General features: G+C 38.7%; 3 protein-coding genes across 5 annotated transcripts in view; 1 reads left to right on the plus strand and 2 right to left on the minus strand.

Annotated features, from left to right (window-relative positions):
• GIGYF2 (GRB10 interacting GYF protein 2) overlaps positions 1-23,434 on the plus strand; it is a 131,860-nt gene that overhangs the window by 51,578 nt on the left and 56,848 nt on the right. For both annotated transcript variants that reach the window (XM_081241819.1, XM_081241820.1), the window contains one exon: positions 21,277-21,456. In XM_081241819.1, the coding sequence (XP_081097945.1) occupies positions 21,277-21,456 (180 nt within the window). The remainder of the gene's footprint in view (positions 1-21,276; positions 21,457-23,434) is intronic.
• KCNJ13 (potassium inwardly rectifying channel subfamily J member 13) lies at positions 250-6,531 on the minus strand. Of its 2 annotated transcripts, none has more exons than XM_081241822.1 (2): positions 3,485-6,531; positions 250-1,365 (listed from the first exon to the last, which is right to left on the minus strand). In XM_081241822.1, the coding sequence occupies exons 1-2, from the start codon at positions 3,942-3,944 to the stop codon at positions 743-745; spliced, it is 1,083 nt and encodes a 360-aa protein (XP_081097948.1). In that variant the 5' UTR covers positions 3,945-6,531; the 3' UTR covers positions 250-742. The 2 variants fall into 2 exon arrangements, with proteins under 2 accessions (XP_081097948.1, XP_081097949.1); XM_081241823.1 differs by having other exon boundaries at positions 1,223-1,365; positions 3,721-6,531.
• Positions 21,465-22,911, minus strand: LOC308621375 (transcription elongation factor A protein-like 2). Its single transcript, XM_081241821.1, has one exon. The coding sequence runs from the start codon at positions 22,703-22,705 to the stop codon at positions 22,025-22,027; it is 681 nt and encodes a 226-aa protein (XP_081097947.1). The 5' UTR covers positions 22,706-22,911; the 3' UTR covers positions 21,465-22,024.

Consider the following 23,434-nt stretch of genomic DNA (forward strand, 5'->3'; position numbering starts at 1 on the left):
ATCCCGGTGCTCAAATACCACCCTGCAGTTTCCTTCAGCCTAGAGCTTATTTTAACTTGCTCTGATCACTTTCTGCCACAAATGTATGAATATGTGCATACGTTTGGGTATCATGCTCAAATGCTTTTAGAGTTATGTATAAATCTATTCTTCGCTGTTTTCTTGTGAATTTTTGTTCTTAGCTGTTAAAAATTAAGGGGGTAATATTTACCCTAGTTTTGTTTTATAAAGAACCAAAGGACTGATCTTTGTTGCCTTGAAGAAATAACAGTTTTAAAAGAGTGTTCACTAAATATTGTGAAATCATCATTCTACCAAGGGAGCTAGGTTTGAAACTAGGCTGCTGCTTCAACTTGCAGATGAAAATGAGAAATTTATGGCTGATATTCTTAGCGTTCAGCTGTGTTAAACTTCACTGTCTATTTTACCTTCATTACTGGTATCATACCACATCCATACAAACTCACCAACAGCATTTCTGTTATTGTAAATATCTGTTACATTCAGATGCATTGATTTCAGCAGAGAACCACAGATACAAACTTTGTATAATGTTATATTTCCACAATGTGTATTGCTAGCCATTTTTTTTATGGGCAGAGGCTTGATCACCATGATGTAATCAGAAAGATGTAATCAGCATTGGAAAAAAGAAAACGTGAGATATGATGAAGGAAAAATAGGTGCATAACTGGCTGAGTATATTTAATACATTAAAAAAATAGGGCGCTATGGATATTTCTTACTCTGTCAGTCCTGTTTCAGAGATCTGAAAAGTGTCGATGCTTTGTCCATTGATATGGATGTCCAGGTCAGTCCTGTTTGGGCTCTTGGAGACCAGAGGCGTTGGAAGTTCAGGAATAGTCTTATCAAAATTCTCCATCTTGATTTGATATTCACCTTTGGAACCTCGGGTCAGCAGAGATGCAAAACAGTGATGTAACATGATCTCGGAGGGTAGGTAGGATGTCCTCCTTTGGCATATTTCTCCAGTGCCTTCCTGCATTGCTGAAAGGAACACAACTAATTCAAAGTGGGGAGGATTTTCATGCTGGAGCAGAGTAGCCAGGGGACTCGGTGGTATAATGGAGTGATAGTAGGTTAGTGGAAAGATAAAGAATGGGCATTCCTCAGAACTGATGCCGTCAAGGTGGAAGTCCACACTGGTCTGGTAGAGTTCGCCGTTTTCTCTTTCCTGATAGAGTACAGCTGAGACCCGAACACTGGTTAGAGGGCTAGGTCGAGTGTTGGCCACTTGGAAAATAAGATTAGGTTTACCATCTATGTGAGCTACTACTGCTAAGTCAGTAAAGCGAATTGAGAAAGCTCGATTTTTTGGCCGGGCGATCTTCGCCACAAAGGCACCTAAATTAGAAACCATTGAATTTTTTTTAGAATGAACAGTTTAAATATCAATACCTTTTCTGAATGAGAAGGATCTTGCAAATGTTTCTACATTTCTGGGTGCCATGCCTTCGAAATGAGTCAGGAATTGAACTTGTTAATTTCTCATTAGCCTGAAGGATTTTGCAAAACGGTACATACATTCTTTATTGTAAAACTGCGATTTCAGAATGGGTAAGCAAAATTCATTTTGTTACATAGAAATGTAAAACTTTAGTTTGTTATGAAGTGGAGGAGTGGTCATTTCCTGTATTCCTGCCCCTGCTTTAAAAATAATGTAACAGAAAATAAATGCAATTTAGTTGCAACCAGATTACTTCAAGTGTAAATAGAGATTAGATTCATAGTAGAATGATTTGGGGTAGGGAGGGGACCTGTAGAACAAGTGCCATTGAAGAATTTTTAACTTTGAAATTTATACAAACCTTTTTTCTTTTAAGAAGGCTCTGTCTCTAAGGTGGTTTTCAGTGTACCCTTCAAGTGCATCCTCCATGTGCCCCCCAGCAGGTAGATCAGGGTTTCTTAACTACTTTTGTGCCACAGATGTTGGCAGGCTGGTGAGGTCTATGGACCTTTTATTAGAATTATGCTTTAAATGCATTAAAATAAAGTATATAAAAAGGAAACCAAATACACTGAAATCCAGTTGAACATTTAAAAAATTATAATGTGTACTATATGTGCTTTTTTAATGCATTAAATAAAAAAATACAGTGGAGGTTTAGTACTGTAATTTTGAAGTATTAATTATAGTATGATATGAAAATATCTGGGATTTCTGTTTGTAACAAAGTTACGGGTATTGCCGATGCTTTTGTTTTTTGTTGCCTACATTTATAATCAAACGAAATACCAAATTTCAGTTAGAGGTTAGTGTAAAAGAAAAAAAAGATGCAAGTTTTTCCTGTCTAAGTTCACATATTCTCTAAATTTTATCGAATGGCCCAGTGTAAGAACTTTTCTTGTAAAGATTAAGTGATTTGCTACAGGTTGTAAAAGCCAGTTGGTAGCACACTGGGACCTTTATTCCAGACCACTGTTAATATCGCCCATAGTGTGTTAAAACAAGGTTTTCTCTTTGTTTTGTTTTTTATTTTTTAATTGTATATATCACTAGCCCTACTTTATTAGAGCAAAGAGTATCATGTGTTGCCAGTTTTATACGCAAAATACCATAATCATTGTGGCCTATTTCCAGTACATGCTCAGGATATGTATACTTGTTCTCTCATCTGCAATGCTGGCTACGGTGCTCTGGGCTCATTAGTAATGAGTAAATGTTGAAAAGATGAACTCAGAGGAGAAAATTCTAGCCCAGTAAAGGTTAAAAAAAAAAAAAATCAAATTCCTCTGTTAGGTAAAATGACTGTCAAAATATGCATTGAACATATTTATTCACTTATTTAACAAAATATTTAGCTTCTCTGAAAAACTCCTTTTAGATTTTTTGTGAATATTTTTTTGGCTGGTAGCATAATGATCCCTTTTTTCTTAAGAAATTTCAATATGTAAAATTTAAGTATAGAGAGAGGTTTCTTAAAATTTCTCCTATTGTTTGACCCTAGGCTCTCCCTTTCAGTCTCAGGCATTACCTGCCAATAATGCAAATAAATTATTCTGTAGTACAGTTGCTTATAACTGACTATACCCATTCCAAAACATTCGTACATTTTTTTTTTTTTTAAGAACAAAAACAGTTACCCGTGGGGACTTCCCTGGTGACGCAGTGGTTAAGACTCGGCCTGCCAATGCAGGGGACATGGGTTTGATCCCTGTACCGGGAAGATCCCACATGCCACGGAACAACTAAGCCCGTGTGCCACAACTACTGAGCCTGCACTCTAGAGCCCGCGTGCCACAACTGCTGAAGCCTGTGCTCTCTAGGGCCCACGTGCCGCAACTACTGAAGCCTGTGTGCCTAGACCCTGTGCTCCGCGACAAGAGAAGCCACCTCAATGAGAAGCCCGTGCAACGCAATGAAGAGTAGCCCCCGCTCGCTGCAACTAGAGAAAGCCCGCGCGCAGCAATGAAGACCCACCGCAGCCAAAAATAAAACAAACAAAATACAAAAAACAATTACCTGTGATGAAGGCCTCTAGCATGAGGCCTAGGAGCATTTGTATGGCAAGTAGGGCGATTGCACTAGGACAGTCACCACTGGGGAACATGGTACCGTAACCAATTGTGAGTTGTGTCTCCAGGGAGAAGGAGAATGCAGCTGTGAAACTGGTGATGTACTTGACACAGATAGTGTGGTTTTCAGGTGGGGCATCATGATCTAGTTCCAGATCACCATTCATCTCAGCTAGAACATACCAGAGCACTGCAAAGACAAGCCAGTGGATAACAAAAGAAGCAGAAAAAACCAACATCATCCAGCGCCAGCGCATGTCCATTAGGATTCCCCAAGCGTCTCGAAGATATGCAAGACCTCTTTGAGCGCCATCCATTTGAAGTGTGCTATGGCCATCCTTGGTGACCATCCTCCGGTATCTCTGAGTTAGGAGAGGAGCAATAACTTTGCAATTACTGCCATCCATCTCAGGCTGTAATTCTCTGAAATCAAGAGTAAATTAGTAAACCCTTAACGGTTTTTCAGGTAATATTAATAAATTCTGAGACTTTGTTTTGTAATTTTTTTGGAATGCTTCCCTGACTGCTGAGCAGGCTTTCCCAGTCTGATAGCTCTTTCTCTTTTCTCTTTACATAAGGGAGCATTTACTGACGTAAGTTATTCATTTGATAGCTAATCATGGATTGCCTTAGGATATCTCTTATTGGTTCCTTTAATGACTGTTAAAATATTGTTTGGCATTTTAACAAATCCCCAAGGGTTGGGATTACGATTCATGTCCTTTTTGACACTCTTGTATCTTTCTTGCGCAAGTCGAGGCTTCAAGTATGTATTGATTTGACTAAACATTATGTGTAACAACTTTCCATAATTAATAATTTATAACTATGAATAATTCATAATGAAAAGGAACGTTAAATATGTGTTCCTCTGTTTAAATAAATAGAAATCATTTAGAAGTGTAGTGTTGAACTGTCTGAAAATGTTTTGAAGCCACACTTATTGCTAGGATAAGAGTAAGCTTTTAGAGATCCATAGTTCCATTGTATGCTTTATAATTAGCCTATTGAAAGTTCTGTGATTAGGTTTTATTTGTTTTTGTTACTTTGTGGTCATTTTCATGGAGTCTTCCCTTCTATGGCTCATGGATTGCTGCCCTTCTGAATATTCTAGATGCTGATTAGATTGTGGGGTAGAGAGAAAATTATTTTCTTGGCAAAATAAGAAATTCCAGGTAAAGATTCCAAGGTAATATTAATTTTGAAAGTAAACGAGCCAGGTACTTCCCTGGTGGTCCAGTGGCTAAGATTCCAGTGGCTGCCAATGCAGAGGGCCAGACCCCACATGCCACAACTGAAAGAGATCACTTGCCGCAACTAAAGATTCCACGTGTTGCAACTAAAGATCCTGCATGCCACAACTAAGACCTGATGCAGCCAAATAAGTAAATAAATAATTTTTTTTTAAAAAAGGCATTGCCTTAAAAAAGAAAAAAAAGAAGTAAATGAACCAGAAGAAAAAGCTTCGAGTTTAATGAACCAAAATAATCATTAAGACATTAAATGTCAATTTTAGAAACATTAGTAAAGTTAGTTTTTAGCTATAAACGGTTTTCATCTGTGTTTCTTTTCTCTGTGTGGTGAGTCGAAATCTAATGTGCGCTTTCCATGTGACCATCCTTGCATATGACAGAGGTGTCAAAGACTTCTGCAGAGGCAAGCAGAAACAGAATGGGAAATGCAACTTTGCTTCCCTTGAATCTGCCTTTCTTCTTTGCCACAATCCAGTACTACGAGTTTATACATGACTCTTTTCGATGCTTCCTCCTTCAGAAGTAGATGCCCTTGGAGGTGTTGCATATCACCTTCCTACCTTTTGAATGACAATGATACTTTGCTTGAGTTTGCTGGATGGACCCTCCTATGTCTAGGGACTTTGGGGCTTTGGAGACTGGCTTCCTGTGTTGTTGGAATTGGGCATTGGCCAGCTGGGTATATACTTTCCCTTTTGTCCTAAGGCTGATTTAACATTTATTGGTGATGTTAGAGACATTCTCTTACATTTTCTTCACATATGAGTTGCTGATGGAACACTGGGTTGATTTGTTAACTTTATTTAGATTAGATGGTCATTTCTATTTCATGTTAAAATTTTTTTTTAAATCTTAGGGCATTAATGTTTTATAATTTATTATCCTAACAAGTTGTCATTATCATTTTATTTAGTTTTTTTTTTCTTGGTACAGCTATTTAATTACTCATTTTGCTAGATTTTTTGATGTTTTAGAAGACCTGATCTCTGCCCTTTTGTATAATAATAGCAACAAAATATTCATAGGCATTGTGCTAGGTGCTTTCATTACTGCATTGTCTCTAATTCTTTGGTATCTCAGCAAGATAGACATTCTTTTTTTTTTTTTTTTTTTTGGCGATACATGGGCCTCTCACTGTTGTGACCTCTCCCGTTGCAGAGCGCAGGCTCAGCGGCCATGGCTTACGGGCCCAGCTGCTCTGCGGCGTGTGGGATCTTCCTGGACTGGGGCATGAACCCGTGTCCCCTGCATCGGCAGGCGGACTCTCAACCACTGTGCCACCAGGGAAGCCCCCCCCTTTTTTTTAAAGGTAGACATTCTTATCCTATTTTTCAGATGAGATCACTGAGGATCAGGCAGATAAAAGAAGTTTTCACAAGGCGTATGGATTATTTTGCAAGTCTGACTAACTTAACAGTTGATTATTATTATTTTTTTAACTACAAGAAGCTGTCTATTTAGAGTTTGGTGAGATAAAAAGTCTTTCAAGATGATTGGTACTGCATTCCCAAAATAGTCTTTGACAGCCTGATTTTTAGCACCTTTAGAACTCTCCTGTCCCCAGAAATGTCTCAAATATCCATTTTAAATCATTGTTAATTTTATGCATGATTTTTATGTCAGTAATGATTAATAATATTGGCTAATATATATTATTTATTATGTGCCAGGAATCATACCAAGCACTTCACATGTATTGACTCATGTGAAGCCAATAGCAATGCCTGGCACAGAGTAACCTCTTGAGCTATTAGTTGCCTTACTGGTATTAATAATGTTTCTTAACTTTCCTAGTAATAAGTACCATTATTCATGCCCATTTTATAGATAATGAAACTGAGCCACAGTGAGTTTCCTAAGGTCACAAAGGTAGTAAGTGGTGGTCAGTTCCTGCTCAGTCCGTAGTCCAGAGTCAGTGCTATATTGCCTCAAAAATAGACATTTTGACCCTAGTTAGCTTTTGTGAATAACACGTTACATTTGACTAGTTTTGTCCAAGAGCCCCTACAGAATATTTGTTCTTCAGAAATGCTTAGGCTAAGACCTTTGATTTGTAGGCAAGAAGGATATTTTCAGTTAAGGAAGACATCTTGCAAGATTTGAAGATTAGTACAATCAGAATTATTGTACATAGTCTAGTCTTAGATCCTATAGACCAACAGAGTCAAAACAAAAGGTGGAGAGGAGAGTTCTTATAAAGCATTGCCAAATTCGTATTTTGCCAGGTGAGAAAATAATTTTAAAAATATAATACTTTCATCATAATTTTATAAAAGAAAAGACATTTTGACACTTGAAGAAGGGTATAGCAATAAAGGGTAGCTGGCTGCCTTCAGTAAGTTTGTGAACCACTGTGTGGTTTTGCATTGTCCATGGCTTTGACCTTTATTGTTTCTTGCTTCCTGCCTATGTGAAAATGCCCATGATGAAGCTGTACACTAGTGCTGTTCCACTTATGGAACCACTGATTGCTTATTGTATCATAGTAATTTGTGGGCGGAAAGGTCCATGATTCTTCTTGATTCTCAGCTTGCTTCATTAAGTTCTAAAATTCATTACCTGAGGAGACAGCCTTTGTATACATACTATAACTAACAAAATTAGTTATTTTCATTTGGGCCTTTTCAGGATTGTAACTTCTTACCTATAGCTTTTGTAGTACTCTTGCTCTAGGCTTTTACAGTTCTTTTTCTCTTGCAACTAAGTAAATACACGAAAACTGTGAACAGGGCAGTCAGAAGGCTAATATCAAAACAGTGAAGCATTATCCTTTTTATATATAAAACCTTCCTAAATCTTGTTTAGATGGTGTTGGAAAGTGGAATAGTTGAGAGAGGTAAGATTTCAATCCCCATGTAACAGATTACCCTGAATAACTCCATTCTTTGCACTCATGTAGTCAGTGTGGTTTAGCATAACGAGGACAGAGTGGGAAATCTAGCTGACCCGGTTCTGGCTCTGTTGGTTACATAGCTGTGTCAGTTTGGGTGAGCTACCCAATCCCCTTGGCCGGGCTTCCTTATATCAAAAAGAGAAAGAAAAGAAGAAATTAAATAACATGATCCTTTAAAATCCTACATGTTTGTAAACTCATTACCATTTCCCTCCACTGATACAGGTTTCCTGTGTGATTTTTTTCTATATAATTTTATATATGCTTGTATGGCATTTAAAACATTAAATTATTGTTGCCCAATGTATGTGGATTTTCTTTCCATCAAATTTAAAAGTGTCTCATGGACAGACATTATGTTTATATTATTATATTTCCAGGTTATTTTCATATCTCTACAGGTACACAAGTGCTTTTTGAATGTGTTTTTCCTAGTCTGTATTTATATGATTCTTGTAAATTGATCCCAGTAGAAAGTAGAATTGGGATGGTTTGCTTGTATCTCTCTGTGTGGGCTATAAAATATTTGCCCATTTATAAACCGTTTGATGGAAAAAATAGTACTTTATAAAAATGATAGTTTGGATGCTTCATTGGTCATCAAAATAATGGATTCATTTTACTCATTAGGTTGTAGCACTCAGAATTATGTCTTTTATTGTCATGTTGTAATGTAGTAGTATAGTTCATATTAAACAGTTAAGATATAAGTTATAATAACTACAAATGTTAAATGAGTACAGTATTACTGTGTATTTGTTCACTTCTGGTGTAAACAGTTTAAGACTGTGGAGAGAGTCATAATCATCTCTCCTGCCCTCCATAATTAGGGCAAATAGTATGAGTTATAATTCTATTATATAAGCTCAGAGATTCTTTTATATTTTAATTTCTTATTTGTAGAAGCACCTAATTTCAGCAATAATTTCATGCTTAAAAAGAAATTAGGACACTCATCATTTTTCCTATGGCTTAAAAAAGTAAAAACAAAATGATTTTTTTGGGGGGGGGGATCTTTTTTTTGCTCATTTTGGGTTTCTTTAATCCCTTCCAAAAGAAAAAGATACATTTTTTAAAAAGCCACTGAATTTTTTCCAGTGTCTTTCTCTTCCCATTTCTATATTATAATGGAGAATTAGTATACATTTACTAAAACAATTAAGAAGAAAATTTCCAATAATGCTTTCAAGAGGACTATTATTGTATTTCCAAAGTTTAAGGAAAAAGAATAAAGAACCTTAATGTATGACTCTGTAGGTAATGTCTTTGTTTTAAAACTCTATTGGCAATATCTAGCTCCATCCCTATTTGTCAGTCAGTTTTTTTCTCTGTTCTCCTTAAGGAAAGAAATAAGATTGAATATTTTCTCATGTACTCACCAGTTCTTTTGCTGGGCCAGCTTTATACACGGGTAGGTCTGGAGGAAGCTTTCAGAGCCTGTCTTTTTGGTGAGGTAATTTTAATCTACAAGTCCAGCTTGTAGGTTCTCTTCTTGGACTGGGTTTACGGTTCACATTGCTCTGTTTATAATGTCGTGGGGGCTGGTTTCAGCTGAAGCTGATGTGATTGGTCACTTAGTCTGCGGGGGGCCAGTTAGCTCTGATCCTGTGGAAAAGAATGCTGGTTTGTTAGGAGGTCTTTCTTTACCCATCACAGACCTTAACAACTCTGGAGAAAGCCTCCAGAACTGACTTGGAGAAAGGGTGCATTTTTTCTCTCTAATCAGGACTGGTCTTTTAGTAAGTTTGCATAATCTTACTTAAGAGTTTATTTAAAAGTTCAAAGGGATAAAATTCCCTGCAAGATTTCCTTTCAGCCGTCTTTCCTTATATAGCATGTTTAAGTGTGAGATATTTCCTTTACTAATCTTTTTTTCCTCCATTTCTTTTGGGAATATTTCCTTGGATGAGGACTTTTAGGTAGAAATTAATGAATTGATTTTACTAGTTTTCTTTTCATATCCCATCTCATCAGAATGACTACCACTAATTCTAGAACTAGTAATAGAGGTAATTTAGTTACCTGAAATCTTTTTTTGGGGAGCAAGGAGGCAGACTTTTTTATTTTTATTTTTATTTTATTTATTTATTTATTTATTTATTTTCGGTACGCGGGCCTCTCACTGCTGTGGCCTCTCCCGCCGCGGAGCACAGGCTCCGGACGCGCAGGCCCAGCAGCCATGGCCCACAGGCCCAGCCGCTCCGCGGCATGCGGGATCCCTCCGGACCAGGGCACGAACCCATGTCCCCTGCATCGGCAGGCGGACTCCCAACCACTGCGCCACCAGGGAAGCCCCTATTTTTATTTTTTAAGGCTATGTACAGAAACCTTGAATAAGACTACATTTAATTGTTTGGTTCCTTACACTTATCTCTAAAAAACACACCTGTGTTAAAGAACTGAAGAATTTTCTTAAGTCCTGCTTTAGTGATGTTTAGGGGATGTTCCCTCAGGAGAAGTATGATGACATGCAATAAATATAGTGTTCAGGGTACAGAAACTTTAACTTAACGTCTAAATACTGTTTAGCTGGAAAACGTCTGTGATCCAGCTTGTAGCAATCTCAAAATGAGCTGTGGGATAGCTTTGTATAATGCCCTACTGAGCAGGACTTTTCTCCACCTCCATTAGCTGCTGATTTTAAAACTTTGATCAAATGTCACATGTAAGGGTATCTGAGATACAAAGGCTGCGATTGTTCATAGTAAAATCATGCAAGGCCTGCTGGGAAAATTATTAATCTAGACCAATATAATGCTGCTTAGAAAGTGAAATCCGCCTTTGTAGATTCCTTCTCCTCCCCCCACAATTAAAAAATACATTAATTCCTTCTTTGTTTTATTAATGCCAAACATTTCAATACAAGTTCAGACACAGCACTGCAAACTTTGACCTTCAGAACTAGAGAAGGTAAAAGCATAAAGGAGAGACTTGTGATATGATGCACCTTCCCTGCATGTTCTGGTAGGAATTATACTTTATATCAATTGCTAGTTTACTGATTGGGGGCGGAAGAGGGAAGACAGAGTAAATATAGTGTAACACTGCCTTTCAGAAAGGAGTACTGAAAGTGTACCTGCCATGTGTCTTGAATAGACATTATATAGTAAGCAAGATAGTAAAGGATTTTACCAACATTAGAAGCCTGTTTCCATAATATATTCAGACAGAAATGATTTACAAGATGATTGTCAAGAAAGAAATGTCTCAGGGCCTCCCTGGTGGCGCAGTGGTTGAGAGTCCGCCTGCCGATGCAGGGGATACGGGTTCGTGCCCCGGTCTGGGAGGATCCCATATGCCGCGGAGCGGCTGGGCCCGTGAGCCATGGCCGCTGGGCCTGCGCATCCGGAGCCTGTGCTCCGCAACGGGAGAGGCCACAACAGTGAGAGGCCCGCATACCACAAAAAAAAAAGAAAAAAAAAAAAGAAAGAAATGTCTCAAGTGAAGAAGTATTCTGGTTTCTGGATTTCACACTTTTTTTTTGTTTGTTTTTTGTTTTTTGTTTTGCGGTACGCGGGCCTCTCACTGTTGTGGCCTCTCCCGTTGCGGAGCACAGGCTCCGGACGCGCAGGCTCAGCGGCCATGGCTCACGGGCCCAGCTGCTCCGTGGCATGTGGGATCTTCCCGGACCGGGACACGAACCCTCATCCCCTGCATCGGCAGGCGGACTCTGAACCACTGCGCCACCAGGGAAGCCCTGGATTTCACACTTTGAAAGTCTGCTGTGGTCTGTAAACAGTGATTCCTAATTGCTAACTGAATGGATGTCGTAGACCAGTTCTGGAGTGTCTCCTTAAGGAGCATAGCACTCCCATTATAATAGCCGGAGCACATAAATTCATTTCTGTTTGAAGTTGCCCGGTTTGCTGAGATTAAACTGATATTGGCACAGATGATAAACCAACTTTACCCTAAAATACATGGGCCCTCCGTCTAAACAGAATTAATGATTTCAGTTGGAGATGGCTCTAAAACATTCTTCTATAAATGAACATACATGCTGCTAGATATCTGTTCATTGATTGATTTATTTTTTATTCCAAATTATAATGATTAAGCAAGATGCCAAGAATCAGGTACATTATTCTTTATTAAATTCAATTCTGTATCCCTAAATTGTTTGCTTTTCATTCTGGCTAAAGCACTCCAGTATATAATCCATAATTGTACCACATTGTACCTGAAAACAACAAAACCTTTAGCTGGCGTGCAGTGTCTTGCCTATGTATATACATAATCTCACAATTTTTTAACCTTTAGCCCTGGTCTCCAATGCTCTTTCTTACACAGTGTACTTAGCTTTCTTTAGAAGATGCCTAGTCTCTTTCCAGTTCTGCATTGAAGCCCACTACTGATCATCTTCCCCCGAGATTTCAGGCAGTGTCTGGGTATATACCAGCAGACGACTGAGCATAAAGGTTATAGGAATATGGGGCATATTTAGACCACATGAGGTGCTTTTTCAGAGTTTGATATACAGCAGCCCTTCCAGTCTCTCCCAGCCAGGAGCTGCTGTGTTTTCGGGACCATATTAACCAGTGGAGCAGATTTGTTACTTCCTCAGGGGTTAGGATGGGAGAAAAGTTGCAAATCTCTGGATTTAGAATTTAAACTACTCCATCCTAGTTACCCTGAGTTTTGTTTACAGTTGGGGGGAAAGGTCAATATCAATACCTGGATGGGATTCCCCTTCACTGTTTTCTCTGGTATTAGAAAATATTTTTAGTGTTAATCAGAGAATATATATCTGAATAGAGAAATACAAAGTTACTTGCTAGAAAAATTTGCACATAAACAAGCTTCAAAGTCTGTCCCATAATTCCACTTTTGCTTTTGGAGTTTGGGCGCTTCTAAGTTCCAAGTTTCACAGCTGTAGATTTTGTTGGCTGAGTGCCTTTTTGCTCCATCTGAAGTTTTCCATAAACACCATTTCTGGCTGTAAGTCAAACATGCACACAGGTGCCCTTTTACTGCTCTTTCTCCTTAGGAAGTCCACTCAATTACACCAGATTAAAACCAATACTGCATTTTAATTTTATTTTATTTTTAGAAGAGTCCTATTTAGACAGTACATTCAGACAGAAACAACCAAGTATTTATTGCCATTGGGGAAAGTATTTATATATGTAGTGCAGTTGTATTTTAGCACCTTTTTTTTTTGCGGTACGCGGGCCTCTCACTGTTGTGGCCTCTCCCGTTGCGGAGCACAGGCTCCGGACACGCAGGCTCAGCGGCCATGGCTCACGGGCCCAGCTGCTCCGTGGCATGTGGGATCTTCCCGGACCGGGGCACGAACCTGTGTCCCCTGCATCGGCAGGCGGACTCTCAACCACTGCGCCACCAGGGAAGCCCTTAGCACCTTTTATGCATCTTGAGGAATTGTTGATGTAAGAATATAAAATGTGTTATACAGGTAGTATAGTTTGCTCATAAGACTGTCATGTTTGCCATATTGAATAGAAAAAATATATTTTAAATTTATATTTCTTTACCTTTTACAGGTCAGAGACACCTTTAAGACCCTGGCAATAATCTTAGACCCTTTTCCCTGAAAAAAGATAAAAGCATGCCAGCGTGATATGTGCTTCCAGTTTAAGGATTCATAACCCCAAGCTCATTTGTTGACTATAGGTTAGAAATATTTAGTTCAGGCATTAATTTGTAAATTATTTAATTATGTTTACCTTTAAATCATCTTGTTTACATATTAATCTGTTAAGATTTTTTTAAAAGTCAACTAGGGCCTCCCTGGTGGCGCAGTGGTTGAGAGTCCGCCTGCCGATGCAGGGGATACGGGTTCGTGCCCCGGTCTGGGAGGATCCCATATGCCGCGGAGCCGCTGGGCCCGTGAGCCATGGCCGCTGGGCCTGCGCATCCGGAGCCTGTGCTCCGCAACGGGAGAGGCCACAACAGTGAGAGGCCCGCATACCGCAAAAAGAAAAAAATAAATAAATAAATAAAAGTCAACTAAAATATTTGGCTACTCAACTTTGTCATATTGCTGATGTTATAGAAAGAGGAAGACTTTGATTTTAGGTGCTGAGAAAGGCCACGTAGGTGTGGGTGTCCCTCGTTCATTTTAGCCCTGGTCACTCTGGAGTCATGTAATTTTTAGACATTAAAGGAGCTTTAGATATTATCTTATGAGTTGCCCATGAACAACTTTATCATTTATTTTAAGTTGTATCAATAATACATAAATATATTTATTTTTTTAACCCTGTAATGAGTTAACTCATTATAAAGTTTTTTTGGCACCCTCACTCCCCACCCAAATTTATATACATACAAATCTGCTGTAATCATTTAGGTTATAAAGGATTTATTTTAATGTTTTAGAGCAATTCTTGCATACAGTATAATTTATATTGTAAGTTATATTAGTAGTAATTGAAAATGTATATTCTATTAGGTTGTACTTGAAGTCATTTTTTACCCCTCAAAATAATTTTGAGTAAAATTTTTATATTGTTATATATTAAGTTGATCTTAACATTTTTTTCAGGGGTACACATTTTGTTATCGTTTATCTGCTGGAAGGTTAACAAATTTAGTTCCATTTAGACAATCTTGGCAGTCTCTATCCCCAAACTTTTCTATGCATGATATGTCTGTTGCCTTTTTAGAGCTCTTTAGACTTAGATCCCAGAACTTCCTTTTTCTACTTTATTTTTGTAGAATTTCTGGCTGCTTCTGATGGGTTTAATTTGTGAGTAAACCCTGGATTAGGAGTTTGAACATCTATGTTCTATTTTTGATTTGGTCACTACTCAGCTGTGTGACCGTGGGAGATCCCCCTACAGGTATCCCTTTCCTCACAGGAACAATAAAGATGGTAAGGTTGAAGGTAAATGAGCTCCCTGCTCCAGTCCAGTCCAGTGGCTGGTCCCAGCACAGAGTGAGGCCCAGGACCCTGTGAAGTCCTTGGCTCTCACAGTCACTACCCAGTATTAGTTTATATCTAAGATTTTTTCTGCCCTAAAATTCTTTCATGTTATTATCTGTAAGAAGTTATGTGAATGTAACTTTATCATTCTGACCCCTGACTTCAAAGTTCTTAAAGAAGCTCCTAATTTCTTCAATAAATCTTTATCAAGTATCTAACCGTGCCTTGCATCTTGGTCTGATGGCTATCCCAGCCTTCCCTGGCTTCTTCCCTCCTTCCTTTCATGCAGGCATTTCCCCTAATAAAATCTTTGGATGTTTAAAAAAAAAAAAAAAAAAAAGATGGTAAGATTGACTCAACCCTGTGGTTATTATGAGGATGGGATGAGATATATCAATGCATTTTGTCAACTGTAATGTATCAAGTCATTTGTTTACATGTGTGTCCCTGGACTGTGGACCTGGAGGGGGTAGGTGCTATATCTAAGTCTCTTCTTTATTTTCAATCATATGTCTTTAACTGTATTTGTTCATGGAGAAAGCACTCATCTTAATGTGTGCTAGAGGTATGAGAAAACAAACAAAAAATGGTAAAGTAGTACTGCTTCTCTGGGAAAATACTTGGTAGCACTTACTGAAGTTGAATATACCTTGTGGCCCAGCAGTTTCACTCCTAGGTAAATATCAACAGAATTGGAAACATACGCTCACCAAATTTCACATCCAGGAATGTTTATAGCAACGCAGTTTATAATAGCAAAAAACTAACAACCTAAATCAGTAGTAGAGTAATACATTGTGGTCTGTTCATACAATGAGATCCCATACCACAGTGCAAAAGAACAAGCTTCTGTTCTCTGTAACAACGTGGATGAATTTCCCGTAATGTTCAATGAAAGAAGCCACACATACTACAGAATGGGAGAAAATATTTGCAAACAAAGCAACTGACGAGGGCTTAATTTCCAAAATACACAAACAGCTCCTACAACTCAATAACAAAAAAACAAAGAACTCAATTGAAAAATGGGCAGAAGACATAAATAGACATTTCTCCAAAGAAGAAATACGAGTGGTCAACAGTACATGAAAAGATGCTTGATGTCTCTTAATTATTAGAGAAATGCAAATCAAAACTACAGCGAGGTACCACCTCACACCAGTCAGAATGGCCATCAATAAAAACTGTACAAGGGCTTCCCTGGTGGCGCAGTGGTTGAGAATCTGCCTGCCAGTGAAGGGGACACGGGTTCGAGACCTGGTCTGGGAAGATCCCACTTGCTGTGGGGCAACTGGGCCTGTGAGCCACAACTACTGAGCCTGCGCGTCTGGAGGCTGTGCTCCGCAACAAGAGAGGCCGTGACAGTGAGAGGCCCGCACACCGCGATGAAGCGTGGCCCCCGCTCTCCCCAACTAGAGAAAGCCCTCGCACAGAAATGAAGACCCGACACAGCCAAAAATAAATAAATAAAAATAAATAAAATTTATTTTAAAAAAACTGTACAAATAATAGGGAATTCCCTGGTGGTCCAGTGGTTAGGATTCCCAGCGTTCACTGCTGAGGGCCTGGGTTCAGTCCCTGGTTGGGGAACTAAGACCAGCTAACCATGAGGTGCTGCCAGAAAACAAACAAACAAACAAAAACTCTACAAATAACAAATGCTGGAGAGGATGTAAGAGAAAAGGGAACCCTCCTACACTGTTGGTGGGAATGTAAGTTGGTACAGCCACTATGGAAAACAATAGGGAGGTTCCTCAGAAGACTAAAAATAGAATTATCATATGATCTAGCAATTCCACTCCTGGGCGTATACCCAGACAAAACTCTAGTTCAAAAAGATACATGCACCCCTGTGTTCATAGCAGCACTGTTCACAATAGCCAAGACATGGAAACAACAGATGAATGGATAAAAAAGATGCGGTGCATATATACAATGGAATACTACTCAGCTGTAAAAAGGAATGAAATAATGCCATTTGCAGCAACATGGATGCAACTAGAGATTATCGTACTAAGTGAAGGAAGTCAGAAAGAGAAAGACAAATACCATATGATATCACTTATATGTGGAATCTAAAATATGACACAAATGAACCTTTCTATGAAACAGAATCATGGACATAGAGAACAGACTTGTGGTTACCAAGGGAGAGGGGGTTGGAGGAGGGGTGGAGTGGGAGGTTGGGATTAGCAGATGTAAGCTTTTATATATAGAATGGGTAAACAGTAGGTCCTACTGTACAGCACAGAGAACTATATTCAATACTCTGATAAACCATAATGGAAAAGAATATTAAAAAAAAGGGCATGTATATATGTATAACCGAATCACTTTGATGTACAGCAGAAATTAACAGTTGTTAATTAAACAACTATACTTCAATTTAAAAAAAGCCAGACGTAAACTAATATTCCATTTATATAAAAAAGTTCAAAAATAGGCAAAACTAATCTTTGGAGATAGAAGGCAGGATAGTGTTTACCTTGGTAAAGGCCGATTGGGAGGACATGAAGACTTTTGAGAGGTCCTGATAATTTTTTTTTTTTTAAATCTTAGTAGGTAGGTGGATATATATTGCTTTGTGAAAACTGAATTGTACATTTATGATTTGTGTACTTCTTGATACGAATGTTAGACTTCAATAATAAGTTTTCATTCATTCATTCATTCATTTATTTTTGGCTGCATTGGGTCTTTGTTGCTGCACGCAAGTTTTCTCTTGTTGTGGCGAGCGGGTGCTGCTCTGTTGCCGGTGCACGGACTTCTCATTGTGGTGGCTTCTCTTGTTGCAGAGCACGGGCTCCAGGCACGGGCTTCAGTAGTTGTGGCTCATGAGTTCTAGAGCGCAGGCTCAGTAGGTGTGGTGCACGGGCTTAGTTGCTTTGTGGCATGTGGGGTCTTCCCGGACCAGGGCTCGAACCCGTGTCCCCTGCCTTGACAGGTGGATTCTTACCACTGCACCACCAAGGAAGTCCAATAGTAAGTTTTCTTAAAGATAGGGGGAGGAGGTGAGTATGGTACATTTAAAAGTTCTTGAATCCTTTTCATCCTTCTCTTATGAAAATGACAGTGATGCCTGAGCGCAAAACTTTCTTTACCTTGCACTTACATGTGGGATATGTTTGGCATGTCAGAACTATATTATTCTGGTTTTCCTTGGTTTACTGGAGAAGTTGTCACCCAGATCTTTCTGTTTCAGTTATTCGTTATGCAACATTTGATACATCAAAAAATATATTGCAGTTTTTAGGAATTATTTTGTAGAAACAAGCACTTGGTAACAAGATCTGAACTCCTTTGTTATAGAATTTTTGAACTGGAATTGGCTAGTGTTTGTGTAAATTCAGATGGCTGCCTCAGTAATACACACACACACACACACACACACACCCTCTTTCATATTAGGAATGGGATCTTCTTTAGTCAAGGTGTACAGATCAGAATTGGAGATAGTTTAAAATCAGGTCTGTGGCTCCACGATCTTCCTACTTTCTTTAGTACTGTGCTCCTCTCTATCTTCAAAATTTCTGTCACAAATCCTTTTTGGAACAAAGAATGGCATAAATAGTCATTTAAACTTTATGAGTTACAGATTTTCCAACAGGTTGAGAATTATGAGTTTGCAGTAAGCAGAAAAGCCAGATTTTTTTCTTCCTTTACTTTCCCTATTTTTACCCTATCCTGCCCTTTATATTTTTCTTATTCCTAGGTACCAATATGAAACGTATACATAGGACTTGACAATTATGAAGGTTATAGAAGCTGCTAGTTTAGAAAAAAATGCAGACAGATTATTCACATAAAGGGAAATAAAGTCAGCAAACAATATGAAAAATCTTTGATGTGAAAAATTCATATTCGAGCCACATTAGTATATTTACAACCATTAAAGTAGAAAAGCTTCAAAAGGATAGCAGCACTTAGTTTTGATAATCTAAAATGGTCTGGTGGTCTTACCTGCCCTTTTTTGGAGGAGGAGAGAAAGGTATGTCAATGTATGAAGTCTGTCATTTGACCTAGTAATTTTACTCTTTGAAGTTTTTTTTCAGAAGAAGTAGTTCAGAAAAACAAAACGCATATGCACGCAGATATTTCTTCCTTGTTATCTAGTTCTCAAAAAGTTAGTTATGATGTAAATGTCTGGTGGGGAATAATCTACTAGATAGTGCAACAGCTGCAAGGTATACCTGCTGTGTATCCATTTATATTATCAGTAAGATGTATAATCACAGAGAAGTATTTGCTATTTAGGTTATAAAATAGTGGGTACACTGATTGAAACTACATTTTAAAGATGTTATGTAAAAGCTAACCACAGATACGTGGAGTTCTATTTCTATGGTTGAGGAATTACTGGTATTTTTATTTTTAACATCTTTAATTTTTTGCAACTTATCATCTGTTAGAAAAAACTGTAATGACCAGTTTTTGATGCATTAAACATTTTGCCATTAGTGGGTTTCCTTTGCTTATTTTGGTACATTCATTACTTCTCAAAGACGTAGTGTAAAAGTAGATGAAAATCAGTGTTTTGACCAGCTCATCCATCAGGCAATTGTATTCTCAATATGCCTGGCACATATTGCTTGTGACTGAATGATTTACATGTGTTAAAAGTCATTTCCCATCACTTATCAATTTATACGCATTAGGGATTTCTTTGTTTTAAATTTTTCTTCTGTGAGTATAGCTGTATTTTTCATCAAGTCATATAATGGATGTGGGCTTTGTAAAATGTCTCACCCCTTCTTATTCTGAGCAAGAGAACCTGGAAATGTCTTCTGACCCTTCTAGCCCAAGGGCAGACATGGAATGTATCTATACTTGAATTCATAAAACTTGGCACTTAGTGGAATATGCAATAAATATTTGTTAAATGAGTCAGAAGGTTAAGATTTGAATCCTGTGTCGTTTAAGCAGTGGTGTGTGATTTTGGACAATTCTCCTGGGTTATCTTTTTGAGCCTCAATATTCTCAGCTGTAAAATGGGAAAAATAATTTCTAATACTGAGTATTGTTATGAAGATTAAATCAGTTAAGTGAGTGTTTTTATTAACTGTGGCCATGTAATAAGTTACCCCAAAACTTAGTAGCGGAAAGCAGCAAACATTTATTTTCTCAGTTTCTGTGGGCCAGGATGGAGCAGCTCAGCTAGGTGGTTCTGGCCTAGGTCTCTCTCGAGGCTGCAGTCATCCCAGGGCTTGTCTGGGCTTGGACCCGCTTCCAAGCTCACTCACGAGGCTGTTGGCAAGCTCAGTTCTTTGCCATGTGGGCTTCTCCACAGGGCTGCCTCACAACAGGGCCGCTGGATTCCCTCAGAGAGAGCGTCCAAGATGGAAGTTTTTAACTTAGTATCAGAAGTGACATCTCATCACTTCTGCTGGATTCTGTTAGGAGCAAGTCAGTAATGGGTCCAGCCCACACTTAAGGTGAGGGAATTACACAGAGGCCAGAAGTCAGGGATTGTTGAGGGCTATCTTAGAGGCTGCCTGTCATAATAAGGGTATTTTGCCCAGCAAATAATTGTACCCCCCCCATTCCAAGATTATTCTGTAATAGAATAATATCTTGTAACAGCCTAATAACTGTTTGGGTGAACAGGGTATGGAATCTTAATACATGTGAAATTGAATATAAGAGGATGACCAGAAATTAGAATTTCCTCATTTTCAAATGTACAATTTTTTTTCACTTTTAAGATGGTTTAATGAAAAGACTTGAGGTTGTTACTGTGAGAATTTGTATATTTTATTGTTATAAACTGAAGACATCAATGTATGTTTTGGATATTCAGCTGCATACTTTAATGTGAGATTTGGGGTAATTTGTTGTGAATTTAAGTGTTAGCACATGTGGTATGGTGACTGAAGAATTTGCACAGTTCAGAATTCTCTTGTCCTTTGAAACCAACTTAGTTTACTTGGCATAACAGGCTCTCTTTCACTGTTAATGTAGCTCTTGAGTTGCATCAGGTTAGACGTAGCTTAGCTTTGAATTCTGTTGCAGAGCAATTTGCTGTACGCCTGTAGTGTACTGGGTGCTAGAGTAAAGGAAAAGTAGAGTGCCTCCACTCTCTGGTTTTGAGCTTACAGTCTGTTTTGGAATAAAAGAGAGGTTGAAGTTTACAGATATCCTATTTGGACAGAATCACCAGTAGAAGTTGATTAAATAAATTAGGTTGATTTAGTAAATCATATAGTTAAAAATATTGTATGACTTAAAAACGGAAAAAAAAGAAGTATATGCTGGTAAGGAAGGACTGCCAAGTGAAAACAGCAAGGGTACAAAACAACATATGTAACAGCCTGAGGGTAGTGTTATGTGAGTGTGAATGAGAGATCTGTATATATATGCATAAGTATAGCCATGGTCAGTGTTTGGAAGGCTTTGTAAGAAACTGTTGATGGTGGCTACTTCTGGGGAGCAAGACACTGGGGGGCTCTTGTGTAGCGGGAAGGTTGATTCAGTTTTCATTGCATGGCCTTTTAAAAAATGCACATATTATTTTGTTTAAAAAAATAATTTCCCAGTCTTAGAACATTCAGCTTTGAGAAATGTGTCTAATAATATACACATATATCCACAGTTATTTATACTGCCTGAACGTTGAAATGGACACATTTGCAGAAAAGCTTGATTTGAGCAATCAAGTCTGTTCAAAATCCTTGCTGGCTGAAGCTTATGTTGACTCACTTTCTTTACAGGGAGACCAAATTTTGAGGAAGGTGGGCCAACATCAGTAGGAAGAAAGCATGAATTTATACGATCAGAAAGTGAAAACTGGCGTATTTTTAGAGAGGAACAGAATGGAGAAGATGAAGATGGAGGTTGGCGACTAGCTGGATCAAGGAGGGATGGAGAGAGGTGGCGGCCTCACAGTCCTGGTAAGAATTCTGCTGAGTAAAAGCACACAGGGCCTGAAATAGTGAGGATTTGGTGGGCATTGTTAGGGATAAAGTGGAAAACATAAACCGGCAAAGAAAAACAAGAGGGGTCATGTTTATGTTGTCACACTCAGTCTTGCTCCCACAAAAATTTTTAACGTAAAATATTCCCCACATCTATTTAGTTGATTAAAGTCACTTTTATTTTTCTGGGGCAGTGTGGGTTAATGGGAAGCACCTGCCCTTAACTGCAAAAATGAGAAAGGGTTTCATTCAGTTTTCCTAAATTTTTTTTTTTTTCACTGTTAATCTTTTAGTAGACACAGCTTTCCGAGTTTTTTCTGTACATGGATCACTAGGTAAGTATCTTTGTAGTTTTACAAAAATGGACTGATGCCGTATATATGGTTCTGAAAACTGGTTTTTTAAACATTTTTCCATGCAATGGATGAAAATCTGCTACTGAAACACACAGGGCTGCAGTTGGATAAAGAGAGTGACACCTAAAGCATAGTATTAGCATAAGGTTAAATAAAGCACAAGGCCTTTCAGATGCCTGCCAGGGGCACTACACAAAAGGAATGTCTTCAAAGCCCCTTTGGGGGGCCCTGCAGCCACCCCTGAGTTCCCTTGGGCCCCTCGGGTGGAAGGGGTCCTGTAAACTTTTTTGCATCCACATAAACCCCCCCAATTTCTGTCTGGTTTTCTTCACCTCATCCTCCCCCCTGGCCATCTCGTCAAATTCTCTTATCATCTCTTCATTGCTCAAATGCATGTCGTGTATGGCCTCCTTGTATTCCTTGAGACACTGAGCCAGCCCCTTGTTGGTTTTTCTTTTGGCCTTCCTGGGTACATCATCCCCAGCTGGGCACTTTCCTGCAGCCCTTGGTTCGCTGGCTGGCTTTTCTTCTTTTGGCTTTCCCTCGCTCGCTGGCTTTCCCTCACTTACTGGCTTTCCCTCACTCTCTGGTTTTCTTTCTTTTGGTTTTCCCTCACTCACTGGCTTTCCTTGGCTCTCTGGATTTCCTTCTTTTGGCTTTGCCTCACTCTCTGGCTTTTCCTTATCCTTTAGTACTTCCTCATCTTCTGTCTTTCCCTTGAGATCTGTCTTTCCCTTGTTTTCTAACTTTTCCTTGTCTTCCACAGTACAAGCTACTCCCGGCTTTCCCGCATCCAGTGGCTGTTCTTTGTTTTCCATCTTGCCTTGGTTCTCAGGCTTTCCTTCATTTTCACTGCAGAGTTTTTCCATGTTGAGTGTCCCTTCCTTTTCCTGTCCTGCGGGGATTCTGGACAGGTTCCTCCTCTTTATCTAGCCCAGTAGAGCCCTGGGAATAACAGACACGTACACCTGAAAGAACCTGGAGCAACAATTAGGGGCTCCCAGACGGCTCTGGGTCCGACAGCCCAGTTTTCCTAAATTTTTGAATCTTTTTTCAGCATGCGTTTTTCTTAGGTGATAATTATATGCTTACTTAGGAATATGGGCTCCCCATAAAGTGAGTTTTTTTTCCTGCATAAGAGAGGAATTATTCTTTTTTTTCTCTTTTTGTCCTAAAAATGTGATTTCTGCTCACATTATTTGAAGAATAAACTTTAAACCCAGGTCAAAAACATAATCACAAGTTTATTCTTTTGTCCCTCTAACTTTGGAAAAAGGAGAGAGAATAGTCGTGATTAGTGGTTTTATAAGTTCTTCTGTTTGACTCTTAAGAATGCTTCAAACTGTTCTTCCCTGACATTAGATATGCTGGTAATTGAAGACACTGGTGCTTTGTGTCAAAGATCGTTCCCTACCCAAGTGTTGATTCTATGCCTCATGATCATCAGATGCCATTGTAGTTTGAATCTTGGGGTCATGCAGAACTGAAGCATACAAAGAGTGTGTACATGTCTTTTGAATTTCACATGCATAACATTGTTTTATCTATTGGCTGTATGCCAGGGAAGCTTACTTTAATAGAGGAAGTTATAATAATAA

This window comes from Mesoplodon bidens, assembly GCF_964165515.1.
Source record: "Mesoplodon bidens genome assembly, chromosome: 8".
Lineage (NCBI taxonomy): Eukaryota > Metazoa > Chordata > Mammalia > Artiodactyla > Ziphiidae > Mesoplodon > Mesoplodon bidens.